General features: G+C 36.2%; 2 protein-coding genes across 2 annotated transcripts; both read right to left on the minus strand.

Moving 5' to 3' along the window:
• Positions 1-5,541: 5,541 nt before the first annotated feature.
• Positions 5,542-6,465, minus strand: LOC150052822 (olfactory receptor 4C11-like). Its single transcript, XM_090348878.1, has one exon. The coding sequence runs from the start codon at positions 6,463-6,465 to the stop codon at positions 5,542-5,544; it is 924 nt and encodes a 307-aa protein (XP_090205004.1).
• Positions 6,466-12,529: 6,064 nt separating this feature from the next.
• LOC150052823 (olfactory receptor 4C13-like) lies at positions 12,530-13,465 on the minus strand. The gene has a single exon (XM_090347676.1). It carries the CDS (start codon positions 13,457-13,459, stop codon positions 12,530-12,532), a length of 930 nt encoding a protein of 309 aa, XP_090203802.1. The 5' UTR covers positions 13,460-13,465.
• Between the last annotated feature and the right edge of the window lie 6,285 nt (positions 13,466-19,750).

Consider the following 19,750-nt stretch of genomic DNA (forward strand, 5'->3'; position numbering starts at 1 on the left):
CAATGTTCACAGTGTTAGAATAATTACACTTTGAACATCAATATTATGTTTGTATAGTCAAGACAGAGAAATGCTAAAAAAAAATCATGTAGGGCTAAAGTAGACAAGATTGAGAGATAAGGATCTAGGAGGCTTCTTTGGTGTTTCATGCAGCTTTATCGAGACCACAGTGGGAATCAACCTTGTTCCTTACTGACCATCTTTTATATATATTACCATGACCTAACTAAGACTTTGTTCTCAAAGGGTCACTTACGTCAATGCAGAGTTTACTATATTCTAAGGGAAGGTCAACATGTGTCTCACACAGTTTTAGCCCTTAATGTCAAAATTAAGGCAACATTATCTACCCTCCTTCAGTCCATGCAACTCAATACCGTAATCTTCCCCAGAAGAATCTGCAGCCCATCCAGTGTCATCACAGAGCCTCTCATTACCTGGCATCTCCAAACAGTCACAAAATGTCTCTTCTGGTACTCTTTTCTGTAAATGGGCACTACAGAGGAGGAGCATTGTGTAAGAGGGACAAGACAAATGTATGGATCAGAGAAAATGATGAGGGAAGGAGAAGTTACATACAAACTTTGTTTCAGGAACTCTTTTCCTGCATCTGTTGTGTTTAACCCTCATATTTCTCAAAAAAAGGCTGCAGCCTAAAAGATTACCATTATTGGTGTTCTGGGAATTTGGGGAAAAATAACCATTCAGGTAGGTGTTATAGTGGCTTTCAGTTATATACTTCTCTTACAATACCAGTTAGGAAATGTTTAAGAAGTAGTCATTGTAGGCTATGAAGCACCATATTTGACTCAAAGCTGTCACTTAGATGTCAAGCTTGTGTTCCCCCAAAGCTTTGTGAAAAGCCTTACCTACATCGACCTTTTCTCTCCTAACACAGCCAGAATCTTCCCTTTTCTCAAGTTCCCATCACTTGGTGAGGAATTAACTCCCAAATTCACAGTTTTAATGTGAATTAATCTTGTCATCCTGTTATACAAAGTACTCTTGCCATCCAACTACATGTTAAGTAGGTCTAAAGTAACAAATGAACCCTTCCTTTCCCACACAACAATCAATGCATTCATACCCTTGCTGCTCATACAGCATTAAGTGAAGTCCAAGAAGACAGTGTTTTACTCTCATTTATTTCTGATGCTAGCAGTGATCTCAAGCCTTTGTTCTATGCCTTTCAGGAATGCATGGAATAGTATAATGATGAGACACAATTTACAGAAATGAACTAGAGAAACTCAATAGTGAGGCCTCTTTGTCTACAATAAGAGCAGTAATCTCTCCCTTACCTGTCCGAAGACTGTGCATAAATGTCATGTATGCCTGTGCCTTTATCTTAGCGCCCTCTTCACAGAGCACTAAATCTCTCTCTGTCTCTCTCTCTCTTTTCCAGGGGGAATATTTTAAGACATAATGATAGAAGGTTATTAGAATCCTAGACAGTATTATTCCCTACTATTTTCCCTTTACTAATATGGAAGTCACTAACATGGCAACTCCAAGAAAACAGCAGATCCATCTTCCTTGAAACAACCAAAACTCTTAAAGAGGGTGTCTCAGACACTTGACAGATACATTGACAATCAAGAGATTGGAAGAGAACAAAGATAAGGGGGAAAAATAACGTCCTTTGGAAAAAAGGAAATAAATCATTAGCAATTCTAATGAATGGTCTGCATGGCAGCCCATTCTATACCAGGAAACATAATTTCCTAGGGCCCTCAATGGCAGGCCTATTGGAAGCTTTTGTATTCTAAAACAGGAGGCTTTGCTTTCTGGGATTTAAACAACCCACTCTACAAAAGTAAGCATAAGTCCTGAGGCTTGAATTCAGGGGCTGAGCACTGTCCTTGAACTTTTTCTTTTTCTTTTTCTTTTTTGTGTAGGACATGGTGCTTGAACCGTGGGCCTGGGAGCTGCCCTTTAGTTCTTCGGCTCAAGGCTACCACCCTATTTCTTAGCAAGAGCCCCATTTCCCCATTTCTAGTGATTAATTGGAGATAAGAATCTCACAGTCTTTAGTGCCCCAGCTGGCTTTGAACCATCATCGTCTTAGTCTCCTGAGTAGCTAGGATTACAGGTGTGAGCCACTGTGCCTGACTTTCCTTGGGCCTTTTCAAGGTAGGCAATCTACCACTTGAGCCACAGCACCACTTCTGGCTTTCTATGTATGTTGTACCAAGGAATCGAACCTGGGTCTTTGTGCATAATAGGCAAGCACTCTACCACTAGGCCAAACTCCTGGCCCCATGATATTCATTTTTCAAAAGTCATTTTTAATTTAAATTTTACTTCAAGGGTGCTGTACAAAGGAGTTACAGTTCCATATTTCAGATGATAAGTACATTTGTTTTTGAAGTGTTACCCCTTCCCTTATTTTAGGAATATATTTTTGTTGAAATAATTTTTTATTTTTCTGTTGTCTATTTTATGCACTAGATTCTGTTTATAATGTTACATAACTAATATTTTAATTCATATAAATATTTGACTAGTTACATATTGGCCATGCCATCACACATAAGAGAAAACAAATTCAAAAACTTAAGCAGATTTTTCAGATTATGTACTTCGAGTTCAACAAGGTCTGAATTAATGTATGTTATTGTAGGCTTCTTAGCGCTCTGCCACACATTTTCCTTACACTAGCCAAAACTGAACCAAGAACAACTAAGAAGTGGTGATGTTGAAATATAATTCAATTGGCTGAGAAGTGGTCACAGACTGAGAAGTTTAGAACTAATAATGATGTGGTGAAGTCTATTTGGAATTCAATGAACTGTGAAACAGACAAACTAAAATGTCTAGTACAGAATATAATTTTCTGACATGTGAATTGTATATAGAACTGGTTTTATTGCAGAGTTGGTTACAGTTACATAAATTAGGTGATGAGTATAATAAGAAAATTTACTAAGAAGTAGTAATTAAAATAGTAAGGTTGAGTAAAGTCCACTGAGAATCAAGAGGGGCCTATATGGAAATTTGACCATGAAACCAAACCTTGTACAAATAATGTACATTAATAAAAATCTCCCAAAAGGGAATAAAAAGCCAAGAAAATTATCAAACTGCAAAATGCTAGATTATACAGAAATATATTTGATGGTTCCAGTCCACTTAATTTCATAAGAAAAATGATATTCACAGTTAAATACTGTCATGAGAACTTCAGACTCCATTAGAGAAATTGTAGCACCCACTAAATAATTTAATTGCATTGAATAATTTAGTTTAATTTCATTTCAATGCCTCCACTGAAATGAGCAGGAAAAGCCATCTCACCTTGCCCTTGATTCCTTCTCCTCCCTCTTTGTAAGCTCTGTACCAAGAGAGAATCTCTCAAGCAGATTTCTCTAATGAGCAAACAAGAGTATGAATAATGCATCCCAGAATTGAAAGCATTTACTAAGCATATGGCTCCTACTTCATCTTAGAGTATCTATCAAGAGCAGAGCAGAGTCAGAAGTTCCATGAGTTGCAAAACTCCATGAGGTAGAGTCACTGGCTTTTAGCCAACCAAGAAATATCTACTAAATTTTATGAAAATCGTGTTGCCAAAATTTAAAGACAAAGAGAAAACATTGACAGCACTAAAACAAAAGTGATATACTGCATACTTAAGGACCCTCCATGAGGCTATGGAAGAATTAGTCAGTAGAAGAACTGTAGGTGAGAAGAAAGTTGTAAGCCATTCAAAATATAGGTGAGGGGGTTTGGGAATCTCAATCAGGAGTTCTCCATCTGGAAAAACCAATTTTTACAGAGCCAACAGATGATTAGGAATACAGAAATACAGAACCTAAGGGACTTTGTCTTTACCTCATTGTCCTGAGAGAAAATACTAAAACTGAGATAACAAAGATGAAATAAAAAGAGACTAAGCAGTCTAAACACATTCAACTAATACAAGTTCACTTTAGAAGGAAAATTGTTTTTCTGTGGGGGAACAATTACTAAGACTCTTTAAACATCATTTTCCTGTGTTTCTCTTCTTCAGTGGGGTGTCTATTCACAGTTTAGGCCATTTTTAATCAGACTGATTATTTCTTTAATGTTGAGCTTCAAGACTTTTTCATGTGTGTATGGTAATAGTTCTTTACCGGCCATCTTCAAATATTACTTCTAATTAATACCTCATTTTCTTCTTACATTCTTACAACTTTTCACAGGAGAAAAACATATTTTACTTGTAATGAAATCAAGCTTACAAACTATTCCTTTCATAGATTTTTTTACCCTGTGTGTTTTGTCTAAGATATCCAAATCCTATAGAAAGAAATATAGGAAACAAAACCTAGATACATAGGCCATAGTATGACACTCAACAGGATATAGAGAACAAAAGCCATATAATGTGTGATTGTTGTCCTTAATTAACTATGTTATTTCTCATCTCTTTTGCTGTCCCTTGGTTATCTCATATTGTTACAGTATTTCACCTTGTTATCTGATATATTGTATATATGCTTATTTGGTTATTTGAAATAGGATAGGGAAGGGGGGAAAACAAGATGAGGAGCAATGGTGGGGGAAGGGAAATGGGGACCAAGACATGAGAAAGGGGATCCATGTTTTTTAAGTAATGCACCTTCTATTTGGTGAATAAATGTAACCCTTCTTTTAACTATAATAAAAAATATGTGGAAAAAAGAAATATAGAAATTTTCCTATATTCTAGTGCCACGTTTTAAACTGTACATTAAATTCTATGGCACAAATTCAGTTAACTTTTTGCAAAGAATGTAGTTTCTCTCTAGAATATATTTCTTTTGCTTGTGGAAGTCCACTTGTTGCAGCACTATTTGAAGAAAATTATTTTTATCCCATTCTACTTGCATTTCTCTTTGGCAAAGCACCCATCTATTATGAGTTTAATCAGAATTTGCATTATAAAGCCTTGTCATTTTCTACAAGTAATTACATTTGAGTTTTTAAAATATTGAACTAGTTTTGTATATATACACATAACTTAATATTATTATATAATTTTTCAATGCTGAGGGTTTGAATTTACTGATATTTTGGAGGGGTGTTTTTCATTTGTATTCATCAGACCTTCATCTAATTATCTCTTATAGAATAACTTTGTGACTATTTGTATATTAGTCTTTCAGAATTCTAGTCTTTCAGAATTAATCAATAGAATTTTTTCAAAATGCCAGTCCTGAAGTTTGAACTCAGGGTCTGAGCACTGTCCTTGAGCTTTCTCAAGGCTAGCACTTTACCATTTGAGCCAGAGCACCACTTCTGGCTTTTTCTGTGTGTGTGGTACAGAAGAGTTAAATCCAGGTCTTCATGCATGCTACAAGCATTCTACCACTGGCCCAGTCCATCAATTGAATTTTTATGTCAAAAATAATTTAGTCTTCTGAAAGAGATCATCATAAATGTATCATCATAAATGTATGCTATTTCTTTCCTAGCCCTTTTGGTAAAATTCACTGTGCATGCATCCATTCCTCAGAAGTTGTGTAGGATAGCTTGGAATAAACACAGATTTGTCATAATTATAATTGATACATACACTTACTTAGTCATTGTTTTACTATACCAGATCCTTCTCATGGCATTCTTCACTTCTGCATTCCTCAGAGTGTACACAAGTGGGTTAAGAAAGGGTGTTCCGATGGTATAAAACACTGACACCATCTTGTCTATGGGCAAAGTAGTTGGAGGACGTGTGTATATGAATATACAGGGGCCAAATAATAGTACTGCTACAATGATGTGAGACGTGCAAGTGGACAGAGCTTTCTTCCTCCCTTCTGCACTGTGATTTCTCAATGAGCGCAAGATGACAATGTATGAGATCATCAAAACAATGAAACTGAAGGAGCAAAGGGCCCCACTATTAGACACAAACAGCAGGTTGACCACGTATGTATCCGTGCAGGCAAGCTTCAACAAGGGCTGCAAATCACAGCAGTAATGGTCAATCAAACTGGGTCCACAAAAGGGCAGTCTCAAGAGCAGGATAATCTGGGTAGTGCCATGTACAAAAGACCCGATCCAGGCAAAGACCATCAAGATGACGCAGACCTGCCTTCTCATGATGGCTGGATAGTGCAAGGGCTTACAGATGGCCACATAGCGATCCGCAGCCATGAAGATGAGGACAAAGATCTCCAAGCTGCCAAATAGATGCAGTGAAAAGACTTGGGTCATGCACTCGTTGTAGGAGATGACTTTCTTTGCAGAGAGGGAATCTATGATGAGTCTCGGGGCCATGGTTGTTGAAAAGCAGGAGTCAGAGAGAGACAGGTAGAACAAGAAAAAGTACATGGGGCTGCCAAGTGCTGGGCTGAACGTGATGGTCACCATAATGAGTGCATTTCCCACGATAGTCCCTCCGTAGAAAACGAAGAAAATGAGTACCACCAACTTCTGTCTCAGGGGATCCTGTGTCAACCCCAGCAATATAAACTCAGTGACACTATGGTTTTGAGGCATCCTTTCATTTAAGATTGGAAAAATCGTAAGCTGGGAATAACCTGTCAATGAGAAAAGAAGAACAAAATGCTAAAAGAATACCAAAGTTGGTGCTTGATTATATATCTTTAGTCATGGAACGAAGCAAAATAGCTGATCTTTTAGAATTCTTATTAAATGAGTAAGTGTATAGAAATATGCTTGATTTTTGCATATTTCCATACACACATTTAAATTCCAGTTGGATAGCTTTTGTACCTATTGAATTAAGATGAAATTCTTCAACTAATTCCATTGAAGAATATATTTCACATATTTTTGTGGGATTTTTGAGTGCCTTCAATGTTTTACAGAGTGATTTCAAAAATCTAGAATACCTGCAGGTAGACATTGAATCCGCCAATTCAGTCTCTCATGGGTCCATCATAATCAGATAATGCCAACAATACTTAGAAAGCAATCAGAAATTCTATCATGGAAAATAAAGACATTAGTTAATTTAATGAAATATTAGTTAACATGAAGCATATACAATTTCCTCTAAGATGTAAGTTGGATTTGAATTCTGTATGCTTACATAAAATATCCATTACCAAAAACCCATATGTCACAGACATATGCATATAAATGAATTGTATTTAGAAGACTAAATATTCAAAATATAATATTTATATCCTTTAAAAAGGCAAACTGTTTCTTGGCAAAAAACATGGAAGATCTGATCTGGCCAAGAATACACATGGACAAATATTTGCAAGGTTTTTGTTGGCATGGTACATTAAAAATAAAGTTGTAAAACCTTTATCTCAGGAGAGTATAATTCATCTTGTCATATCACTGAGCCATCACAACTCTCTTTTGCTAAGAACAGGAGGCATAGTAATATTTTTGAGGCAGCATAAAACAAAGGTTTAAATGGAAGGATGAGTCAGCTCTAGACATAGTGGTGGAACTCAGCACTCTTTAAATAATTAATACACCATCACACTGCCAACAACTTAAAGGTACACTTGCTGAGTTGGATGTTTTCCAAGTAAATACTTTGAGAAGGTTCTAGCAAACAAAATAATAATGCAGTCAAGAATCATATGTATGTCCTACAAAATGAAAAGGCATGAGGAAATGGATAGGAGGGAAGGGATGGGTGAGAATATTGAAAGGGGTGGCATTGATCAAGGTATATGTGATATACACAGTAACATGAAGCAACATCACAGAATCAAGAAACTTCCTATCATTCCACGCCAACCATGCCCCCATACTATTCTATACCTAACTGCTGTAGAAATAAGATGTCTGCCTCCTATTTATGTTCATGGCAACATCAGTATCCCATGAAGCATCTCTTGGATGACCACTAAGTAGAATATTATTCTATTTCATTCTCTCTAATATCTCTCTGTATCAGAGTCCTTACCTAGCTGGGTCCATGAGCTTCAGGAGCTACTTTGCATAGCTTTTGCATAGCTTTTACTTCTACTTTCTCAGGTTGGGCTGTAATGCATGCACACCTCAACCCGATACACATTATAACATGAATCCCATCAACAGCATGCAACTATGAGAACCATAATGTGATATCACCAGCGTATGAAGGGATAAGATATTCAACTGCCCATTTTCCTCCCAAAAGTAATTCAAGACACTTACTCAATTGAACATGACGAGAATGCTCCTAAGTTGAGATATGAGTATTCTGAGATCTGAATCGTTTTTATCTTATCCAGAAGTTTGATTTCAGTTGGTTCAAGATCCATTCATCATCATCTGAAATCCATCCTCGAGGGGTTTTTGACTGGCTTTTCTTTTCTTTTCACTTTCCTCAGAGGTATATTTAATGAGAATGATGTCAACTGCGGGAGTTTAAACAAGTCATTCCCTAAAGTATGTCATCTTTCCCAATTGAGAAGCATGTGTGGGATGTGAGAATATTATTTTCAATTTGCCTTTATTGAAGGGCAGAGGCAGGCAATTATTTCAACTAAAAGGTTTAATTTGAACATTAAGTGACTAGAAAGAAAAAGCACATAGGAAAGAGATCTTTTTACTAATAACTTTGCCTAATAAAATAATGAGCATTGGATAAGAATTGCAAGATTAAATTAGATCATCTTCTAATGAGACAAAGAAAAGCAGTACTAAAACACACACAAACACACACACACACATACACACACACACACACACACACACACACACACACACACACACACACACACAGTGATAAGCATTATGCAATGGGAAACAGGTCTACTGAAAGGACCTGGGAAGGCCAAAGCAGAAGAGAATGAGGCACATGCCTACACAGGAGGCTGAGATCTAAGGATCACAGTTTGAAGCTAGACAAGGGAAGAAATGTTTATGAGACTCTTATCTCCAATAAACAACTCTGAAAATTTTAAGAAAAATAAAAACAATTCAAATAACAGAAGTGGTTCTGTAGCTCAATTTGTAAAGCGCTAGCCCAAACCCTGAATACAAGCACCCGGACAGACAAAGCAAAAAACAAAAACAACAACAACAAATCAGAATGTGAGCAACAAAACTAACTATGCAACAAGATTAGAGGAACATTACCTGTCTTCTAATGTGAATTGTTTCACATGACTTCATCCCAAAGATTACAATAACACATGAAAGTGAAAAAATACAGATCGGAAATATGAAAAACATTGTGTGAGGCAAGAGAATATGAAAAACATTGAATGAGGTAATAGATCTATGTTTAAATCCACAGTCTAAAGTCATATTGATATTCCATGTGTCCATTGATTAGATATGAAAATACTGGCATTGTATCTCTTTAATATTTTGCCCCTGCTATAATTTTATGCTACTGTTGAGAAAAATGTCAAACTAACTGAGAACTTTAATTCAACTGTCTGAATGTCAGACAGATTACTAGGTCATTGTGATTTAGAATTCCTGGAAGAATACACTCAATTATTTAAAAGATAAGAAGTCAGAATAAAGTACACTCAATATGACAGCTAATTATGCTAATATAAGACAGTTATTTTGGAACTAAAGTCGGAGCACTATTGCTCTATCACAAATGTTCTAAACATAAAACTTACTTTGTATGTTCCTGAGAACTTATAGTATAATATTGGTAATTCAATTTAGTTTGTCACATATTCAGTGAGTTACTATATATAAAATTTGTCTAGTTGTTGAAATATACATTGTGTAACTATTCCTTTAAAATATATTTTTATTATAATTAATAGAAGGGTAACATTATATTCACCAGATAGAAGGTGCATTACTTAACAGACATTGCTGCCTCTTCTCATGCTTTTGTCCACACTGTGTAATTCTTTTTCTAAAACTATTGTTTATTCTGGCATCTTCTGCCATAATTTTCTAATAATTTCTTTACCCCTTTAATTCATTTTTTCAACATTTTCTCTCTGACTGGATAATTAAGTGGACTATTTTGAGGTTGTCTGACTCTTCTGCAATATTCAAGTATGTTGAACCCCACTAATAAAGCTTTCAATTCAGATACCATGGTCATATTTACAGCATTTTTTCTTTAGTCCTTTAATATTTTCTAACTCTCTCTTAAAAGTCTCTCTTTTTTTCATGTACCATGTACCTGATCACTTTGAATACCTTTAGGGTGCTTCTTTTGAATTTCTTGATTTTGTCCTATCTCTGCATAGTATCAGTTTGTTGAAACATTATTTTGTTCCTATCATTGGACTGTGCATCCGTGGATACATGGATACATACAACTTACTGTATGCCTTTTTTCATATATTTTTATTGTGATTAATAGAAGGGTTACATTATATTCGCCAGATAGAAAGTGCATTAATTCACATACATTGATACCCTTTCTCATGTCTTGGTCCCCACTTCCCTCCCCCCAGCCCCCACCCCTCGTCCTGTTTTCCCCCATTCCCTATCCAATTTCAAATAACCAAATACAAATATATCCAATATATCAGATAACAAAGTGAGATACTGTAACAATATGTGATAACTAAGGAACAGCAAAAGAGATGAGAGATAACAGTACATTAAGGACAACAATCACTCATTATATGGCTTTTATTTCTATATCCTAGAGGTCCTTTCATTTAGCATCATACTATATGGCCTTATGTATCTAGGTTTTGCTCTATTGCAAATCTCTGCTATGAGAGCCCAAGGTTTCTACTGATTATGACAAAGGATAGAAACCATTGAGCCTAAGTTCCTTTGAGTCTGGCTTACTTCACTTAATGTGATTTTTTTCTAAGTCTTTCCATTTCCTAACAAATGGGGTGAATTTTTCTTTTCTTGAAATCTTTGCACTTGACAAAGCAGACATTTCTCTAAGCCATCTGTTCTGCCTTGAAATTAATGGAAGATTGTTAGTGATTACCTCGATTTGAGTTTTGCGGAATGCCTCAACTGTCTATGGAGTGTGTGTGTGTGTGTGTGTGTGTGTATGTGTGTGTGTGTGTGTGTGTGTGTGTGTGTGTTTTCCTCCCCTGCACATAAAAATCATTCTTTTTAGAACCCCTGTGAAAAGTCATATTATTGAACTAATGATTCATTGATCCCTTCCTTTATGCAAAGTATTCCATTCTTTGCGTGTTCACACTTCTCTGTTCATTTTTCATTGCCCCGGAATATGATGATTCCTCTGTGTTCTCAGATGGGTTAGGACCCAGAGTCCCAGAAGCCTTCTAAGCCCTTGTATTTGGAGTAATGCTTTATAAAGTTTTCCTCTAGAGGGAATTTGCAAGATTGGGCTCCTCTTCTGTCTGTTCCACACAGATGCAATATGATAGATGGTAACAGAGCAACCCAATACGGTACTATTTCCGTAAATTAAATTATATTTTTTAAAAAAACAGAATGTATTCCTTTGGGAAATTTTCCCCACCATATTCCCCTTGGATATGGATTCTAGTTTTTTCTTCCTGTTCCCAGAGAGTAGAATGATTCCAAGAGTTTTCTAAGGATTTCACTCTGTTACATCAGAGAAGACACTATGGAGAGTGGGTGGTATCAATTTACCTACTGGCTTCTATGTGACTTCATGCAGGTGCTTCTTAACTTATTATGGTGGTTTCACAACCAGAGTTATGATATGTATTACTTTTGACTTAGTGTCTCCTAGAAAAGAATGAGTGGGCATGGCTGTCTGATCTGACATCTTTTTATTGCACTAGATCAGATAGTATTGCTCTATGCTTGCCTTACTCATTTCATATATCATAATACCTACAGGATCTTTCTGCTCAGGGATAGTGCCCAAGTACAGAGTTCATGCCACAACTGACAAAAAAGTGTACTCTATTGATTAGATAGAGAATGAACATGGCAAATATAACATTAATTTTAGTAAAATCAACACAGTTGTTATTTGCTGAGCAAAGGTTACATGACAAGTTGGTACATTGGCATTTTCATATTACTGTAAATTATGATCATCTATTTTGAGCTATAAAATAATAATAGATAATAAAGTTTATTGAATTTTGGATATAAACAATCAACTAGCCTATATAATGTGCCTAGTACAGTCCTTATGCCAAAAGCAATGAAAATGAGTACAGTTTTATTTGCATATAATCATTTGGCAAAAATATGAGGAGTGCTGGGTTCTGTCATAATCAGTTGTAACCAAAATCATGTCAAAATCAGTCATAATGTCCCTCACAGCTCATAACTGTCTCTGTTTTGATAATTTCCCCTCAATGTGTTTTTCCCAGGTAAGATGATGTAGTAGGATATGCACAGTACTTACATATTTGGACCATTAAAGAGACGGTTACTCAATATCAACATTTAATAGATAATTTACCGATAGAAAAGCATATGAGTCCACATGCATCGATAAACTGGCAAAAGTAATTCATGAATTTTTAGAATTTTCCAAGATAGCAATTGTCATGCAGGGTGTTCAAGATCTGCATCCCTTCTGCCTCTTTCAATATGGAATCTATGTATATAGGATCTAATCTATGCAGAATTACAATTGTAGTTTCATTCCCTTTGGTACACAACTATTCTTTGATAAGATCATCTCAACTATGTTTTTAATCCTTTACTCAGTTGTGTGAGTGTTTGACATTTGACACACTCATTGTTTAGCGGGGAGAACTTTGGTCTGAAGCATTTTCTTAATGGCATTTTTCATCTGGTCGTTCCTCAAGGTATAGATCAAGGGATTTAGCATGGGCGTTATCATGGTGTAGAAGACAGCTACTGCCTTATCAATGGCTAAAGTAGTGGCGGGTCTCAGGTACACAAACACACAGGGCACGAAGTACAAGACAACCACTGTGATGTGGGAGATACAGGTGGAGAGGGCTTTGCGCCTCCCCTCCGAGCTGTGGTTCCTCACGGAGCGCAGGATGACCACGTAGGAGACCAGCAGAAGGAGGAAATTTAACAGACAGATGAAGCCACTGTTGGCAGCCACGAAGAGTCCCAGCGTGTGAGTATCCATGCAGACCAGACTGAGCAAAGGGTTCAGATCACACATGAAGTGATCGATGACATTTGGACCACAGAAGGGCAACCAGACGATGAACAGGAGCTGTATGGCTCCGTGAAGAAAGCCTCCCCCCCAGGACACACCTATCAGAAGACTGCACAGGTGCCGGCTCATGATGCTGGTGTAGTGCAGGGGCTTGCAGATGGCCACATAGCGGTCGTAGGCCATGACCGTGAGCAGGATGACCTCAGCTCCTCCAAAAAAATGTTCCCCAAAGACTTGAATCATGCATCCAGCGAATAAGATGGTCTTCGTGTCGTGGAGGGAGTCTACAATCAGTTTAGGGGTACTGACAGAAGAATAGCAAGCATCGATGAAAGAGAGGTAAGCCAGGAAGAAGTACATAGGAGACTCCAGCAGTGGGCTTGTGGTGATGGTCACCACGATCAGCACATTTCCCGCCACAGAGACAACGTAGATGAGCAGAAAGAGAACAAAGATGGTCTTCTGCATCTTTGGGTTTTCTGTGAGGCCCAGGAGAAAAAACTCGGTCACATTGTTCCTGTTCTCCATGTATTTAATGAGGAAGGCATTTACAGTACCTGAAAAACATACATACATATATATATATATAATTTTGAATTTATTTGGCATCTCCATTCTAATAACTAAGAAATGCCTGCATTTCACTAGGTGGTGAAATCTAAGTAAGGGACTTTACTCATCTTTGGCTTATTATTTTGAGAGGCAAAAAGGTTCATCTTCTGAATTCTTAAAGATTGCACCAACTGTCTCTTGGATGAAGAGGATTCTACCAAGAGAATATATTGGAGGAACTTCTGAGTTATGCAAGGTTCAGGCCAATTTGAGCACACTTTGTTGTCTGAGTACTGGAGATCCAGAACTAAATTTGAAGCAGGAGATGCCACACCCCTGCAACCCCCACCCCCACCCCACTGCAGCTAAGTCATCAGAAACAAGTAAGGACAGCCATCATTTCATAGTTAAAGAAAGTTGCCCTTTATTATTAGGAAATCGGGAGTCAAAAAATGCAACCGTCAATAACTACAGACAGTATATCTACATATCTATACATACATGTACATGTGTATGTATGTATACGTATATTATGTGTTATATACATATATATGTCTATATATACATATAACATATATGAGGGGAAAAGACTCCTGGAAAACCCTTGAGTGAACAGTTTTCTGTGTCTTGACTGAAGTAGTAAGGTTTATGAAATGTAGAAGCCAAGACACCTGCTGGGAAGTGTTTATAGGAAGCAATATAAAAAATGCCAGGACAATAGCAAGGAGAATATATTGAAACAATCAAAAAGGCACTCTACATAATTCACAATACATGAGGACTCTATGAGGTGGCTTTATAATACCCAACCATTAAAAAATGACAGGTTTTTTTTCTTATTATGGGATGATACCAAATCCTTTCCTTTAAAAAATGAGAAATAATTCACACAGTTGAGAGAATGAACTAAGCGAATGATGTATTAATATTAGTCATTCCCTTAACACTGATGATGTTCTGAGTTACCACAGACCCTTGCTGAGTTTACCCTCACTGAAAAGGGTATGTCATTAATGGTATCACTTTTGGACATTTAATTAATTACACAAGCCCAGAGAAGTTAAGGATCCTGCCCTGAATGGCAACTGCCATAATGAAGATACAAATAAAGTTATTTTTAATTCTCACTTATTTTCCTCATTTGGATTCTCAAACTTTATTGACATCTAGATCATTTGCCTTCATGTCTACACTTAAATTATGTTGAAAAATTTTAGGACAAATAAAATCTGATTTTTACATAATCATAATAAATTAAATTGCCTTAATTTCTCAGAGGCAATATTTTAGGAGGTAACTTATCATTGTACAAATAGAAAATAAAAATATGCCTACTTGGAAGAGTTCCTTTATTATTGTCTGCCCTCGATTTTCCATCCCTGATAGACTCAAGTTTTCTATTCTTAATACTTTATAAAGTATAGGCTTCTGGACTCCGCTGCTAACTGAAAGCAAGGTCAGTAGTGTTGATTTATATAATTCTGAGAATCAAAAATAATAGATTAGACTCCAGTTATGTCATCTCTTAATTTGGGCATATTTCTTGGCAGTTCACATTCCATTTTTAACATCTATTCATAAAGATTAGATTGGAGCCTCAAGGATTACTGTGAAATTTGTTATCTGAACACATGCAAGATAGAGTTAGAATCACATACACAGAAGCTTTCATTTATTGTCATAACTATGTGTGCTCTCAGAAGCTACACAGAACTGACAGCATAGGAAACAATGGAACATTCCCATAAATCTGTAAGTAAGTACACTGGATGGTTAAATAGAAATTACTCCGGGCCATGATAACTTATACAGATTTCTAGACATTCATACAATAAGACCAAAGGAGGCTACTCATAGCAGCAGATCATAGAGGCTCAATAGTTATGTGCAAATGATCATGTAAAGTGATATTTATCCAAATGAACTCCAAGAAATGCAAACAAAATTGTTGTTGCTGTTGCTATTGTTGTTGCTGGTATTATTGTCTCTTTTTATTTCTTGTTAGTTTTGTCTTTGGGGGGTCAGAGGAGACAGAAAAAGTGGGCCAAAGACTGACTGAATACTAAGTGGTACTCATTAGACACTGGAAAATGAACTGTGCATCTTTTGGATGGGGATGGGAGAGAAAAAGAGAGGCAAGAGAGGTGACATGGTTTATAAAGAAATGTACTTATAACCTGACATGTAACTATGGACCCACTGTATATCACCTCTGAAATAACAATAAAATACATTTTTGAGAAATATTTGGCCCTGAAATTAAATAATGTGAGAAACATCTCCACTATTCCTCTTTTTTCCATTTAGTTAATGCCTGGAAAAGGACTAATAGGCAGCTCTCATAACACTCTGGTTAGATCTAACAGTGCACTTTTCTGGCAGCACCGACCTTCCTCAGACAGATACTTTATTTATTTAAGTATTTATTTATTTACATTTTATTTTACTTCATTTTATTTTTCATTCCTGGAGTTTACAGGGTTGAACCCTATCAATTGTTTCAACTAATGCGATTTCTACCTTCCAGTTTAAAGTCGTATATCTGCTACCAATCTTTTGAAGAAAATGTGGCACAGATGAAATATACAGTGCACTGTTTGATATATATTGATTGCTACATATGAAAATAATATTTAGTATTAATATTATCTAGTTACTTACCTTAGAATGTTCACTGATCCTAATGAGAGCTGTGGGAAATTATTTCAATCCCATCATCTAGTAATATATAATTTTCACTATTAAACATGTGATGGACTTCCCAAAAAGACTCTTCAGATAATTCCATATCAAATCAATAACTGGCTCAACAATGTCATCACCAGTGTAAATCTTCCATTCTCGCTGAAGGCCTAGCACGTCTTCACAGAAACCCAGTTGGAATTTTTAAAGGATTTCCTTGATAGTCTTGGAGAAATTATTTTGTCCTTGATTCTAGTCCTATAAAGCAAGAGGCACTGAAGTTGTGAGGCAAGGCTTTTTGATTGGCCTCCCCATTTGCCAGGAGCCTAGCTCTGAATATGGGGACTGTAGTTCAAGGATATTTAAAGAGGTTTTCATAAACATTCACAGACCTTGTCTTTATAGTTTTATTTTCTCTCCCAGGAATTCCTTATCTCCCTTGATGGAAAGTTTTTGCCTTTAGAGCAAGTGTTCAAGAACGGATTGCCCTGTAGTCAGGACTTTAGTATGTGAGAGTCCCCTCTGTCTAAATACGATTGCTAAAGAATGAAATGCTAGGGGCCAGGAGTTTGATCTAGGTAGAGTGCTTGCCTAGCAAGCATGAAGACCTGGGTTTTATTCCTCAGCACCACACACATTAAAAAAAAAAAGCCAGAAGTGATGCTATGGCTCAAGTGGTAGAACTCTAGCCTTGAGAGAGCCCAAGGACATTGCTGAGGCCCTGAGCTCAAGACAGGACTGGCAAAAAAAAAAAAAGAACTAAATGCCATGCAAGTGGCAGGGTTGGTGACTCCAACATAATGACTGGTGATTGAATTTTCCTGAAGAAGAGGGATACTGAGGCAACTTTCTTCTAACCAGTATTAAAGAGTTAATTAAACTTGTTCTTGATCATTTGAAAGCTAAATATAGGAAAGAATACAATTAACTGTAGACATTTTAAAGTGTTTAACTATGAATGCTGCTATTTTATTTTTTCTCAGGTTGCTTCAGATTCATCCAGAAACTTCTTTCTGTTCTTTTCTTTTCTTTTTTTGAGCTCAGGGATTCATGCACACAAGGCAAGCACTCTAGCACTAAGCCATGCTCCTAGTACCAAAAACTTCTTAATGATCCATTTTGTCACATTCTATCAGACTCAAATCGAAATCAATATGAAATAATAGGATCTATTACAAGTGTGGACATATTTAAAACTAAGAAGAGTTTTCTAAATTGGGTATGGATACACACAGTGGTAACTCTAGAACTTGGGCTGTGAGTGCAAACTCACCCTAGGCATAACTATGAGTCTACACAGCCTTGAGCTCTGTAGTAAAATCTTGCAAACAGCAAAAATAAATAAATAAAAAATTCCAGTCATTGTCCAATTTGTTACTTGTCTATGCACTTATTTATCATAATACAACTTTTACACACAAGCTAAAATTGTGTACTGCAACAGGATACTGAATGTGTGTGTATGTATGTATGTGTATCCATGGCAAATTGTGCAAATCAGATGAAAAAATGTACTTTGCCACATACATTTACAACTTTTATGAATGTAAGAGTCAAAATCATTCTGGCTTTTTGAAGTCTATCATATAAGATTCTTATGTATAAGTCATAGCTGTGTTCATCCACTGTACCCTTGCCCATTTGTCTGCAACCTCTACTAAAAATATATAAACATTAATATTATAAAATATAAATACTTTATAATGACTATATGGTTTATAAATGAAGCATACAGTACTGAAATAATGTTAATAGAATCAATATCAATGCCATCTTAATTTAGCTAGCAATATCACACTTATGCTGTTGTTATGAATTTGTTTGTCAATTTATTATATTGAAAACTGGAAACAAAAGGAATATCTCAATGAAGTCATGATCAACCAGATAATTCTTCTTCATTTCATTTTTAATCTATAAAGAGTATAACCACATAGGAATGATTACTGTAACAATATAAAATGATATAATAGTAAAAATTCAGTCTCATGAACTACATGCATGCCATGGATAAGGACTTGAAAGAGGAAAAAAATCACAAAAATCATGGGATGGAGTTTTGCATTGTTTTTTAAGTACCAATAATACTTTTATAAAAAGTGCTCTGGAAAACACGGGAAATATAAATGTGAAAAGGGGATGACACCAGAACTATTTGCTTTCTGATTCTTCTGGAGAATCATACACTTTCTTTCATTTTTTAGTTTCAAGAAGCTGCATCCCTTGGCTGATGGCTTTGTAAATTAATTTATTTATTTGTTTATTATTTATTTATTTATTCAATGATTTGTAAGTGCTAAAAATTGAACCTAGGGCTCTGGCTTGCTAGGCACATATCCTACAACCTGAACCATACTCCCATCCTTTTTCCTTTCGTTTGCTTTTCAGATACTGTCTTGGACCTTTATGCTGGTTCACCATAGCCCCCCATCCTCCTATCTCCAAATCATCAGCAGCCTAAATTACAGGGTTAAACATTCCTACCTTTTGTTTTATTTTACATTTTTAAACAGGCAAAATAAAAACACAAATGAAAGCATGTCTACTAAGCAAACTAACATAAACACAATAGAAGAAACAATTCAAACAGGTGAATAACAAATTCCTCTTTCTAAAGAAACAGGTTTCCTTATTCTACTTTCATATATGCCAATGAAACACTAACACTCAACCTCTCAGCCCACAGCAGACCCTGCTTTACTTTCCTGTTATTTGTTTTATTTTCAGTGTGTACTTATTTTACTAAGAGTTTTCACCATGGCATTTGAGATATACATATATTATGCTTTCTTTTCTATTTATTTATTTTTTTTTTGCCAGTCCTGGGCTTGAGCTCAGAGCCTGAGCAATGTCCTTGGACTTTCTCAAGGCTAGAGCTCTACCACTTGAGCCTCAGCAAGACTTCCGGCTTTTTTCTATGTATGTGGGACCAAGGAATCGAACCCGGGTGTTCATGCATGCTAGGCAAGCACTTTAACCATTAGGCCAAGCTCCCAGGCTTGCTCTTATCCACTCGAAGAGCCTATTGGTGAGAGCCTTTTTTCTTTAAGGAAAAATGATCCTTGTACACTGAATCACTGATGTCCTCTTCTGTTCACTAGCCAGAAAAAAAAGTGGTTTTAGCTAATGTGTGTGATTAATCATTAATTAATCATATCTCTGTAATAATACTCATTAATAAACTGGATTCCATTTCTGCCTTCACCTAAATCATTATAGCGAACACAAATATGAAAACAATATCGTTACCACAAAAATTAGAGGAGGGAAGGATAGAGGGAATGCTGGAGAAAATATGTTTCCTTAAATATTTATTGGTAGGGAATTTAAGATTCCTGGGGGTTTTGTGGCTGGTCCTGGGCTTGAAATCAGAACCTACACTGTCTCTGAGCTTCTTTGTGCTCAAGGCTAGCGCTTTACCACTTGAACCACAGAACCATTTCTTTGCTTTCTCTGGCTTCACTTGACTTCTCTAATTTACCATTTAAGCATGAATTTGAAATGTTCATATTACTATTTCATCATCCAATTTTGCATGGGCATTTCACAAAAATACTTCTTTATTGTGCCCACTGTGCTTAAAGG

Source organism: Megascapheus bottae, chromosome 16 (genome assembly GCF_031878675.1).
Source record: "Megascapheus bottae isolate mThoBot1 chromosome 16, mThoBot2.hap1, whole genome shotgun sequence".
NCBI lineage: Eukaryota > Metazoa > Chordata > Mammalia > Rodentia > Geomyidae > Megascapheus > Megascapheus bottae.

Coding starts and splice junctions, on each gene's coding strand:
- LOC150052823 (XM_090347676.1), bottom strand. CDS start 13,459: ATGGAGAACAGGAACAATGTGACCGAGTTTTTTCTCCTGGGCCTCACA.
- LOC150052822 (XM_090348878.1), bottom strand. CDS start 6,465: ATGCCTCAAAACCATAGTGTCACTGAGTTTATATTGCTGGGGTTGACA.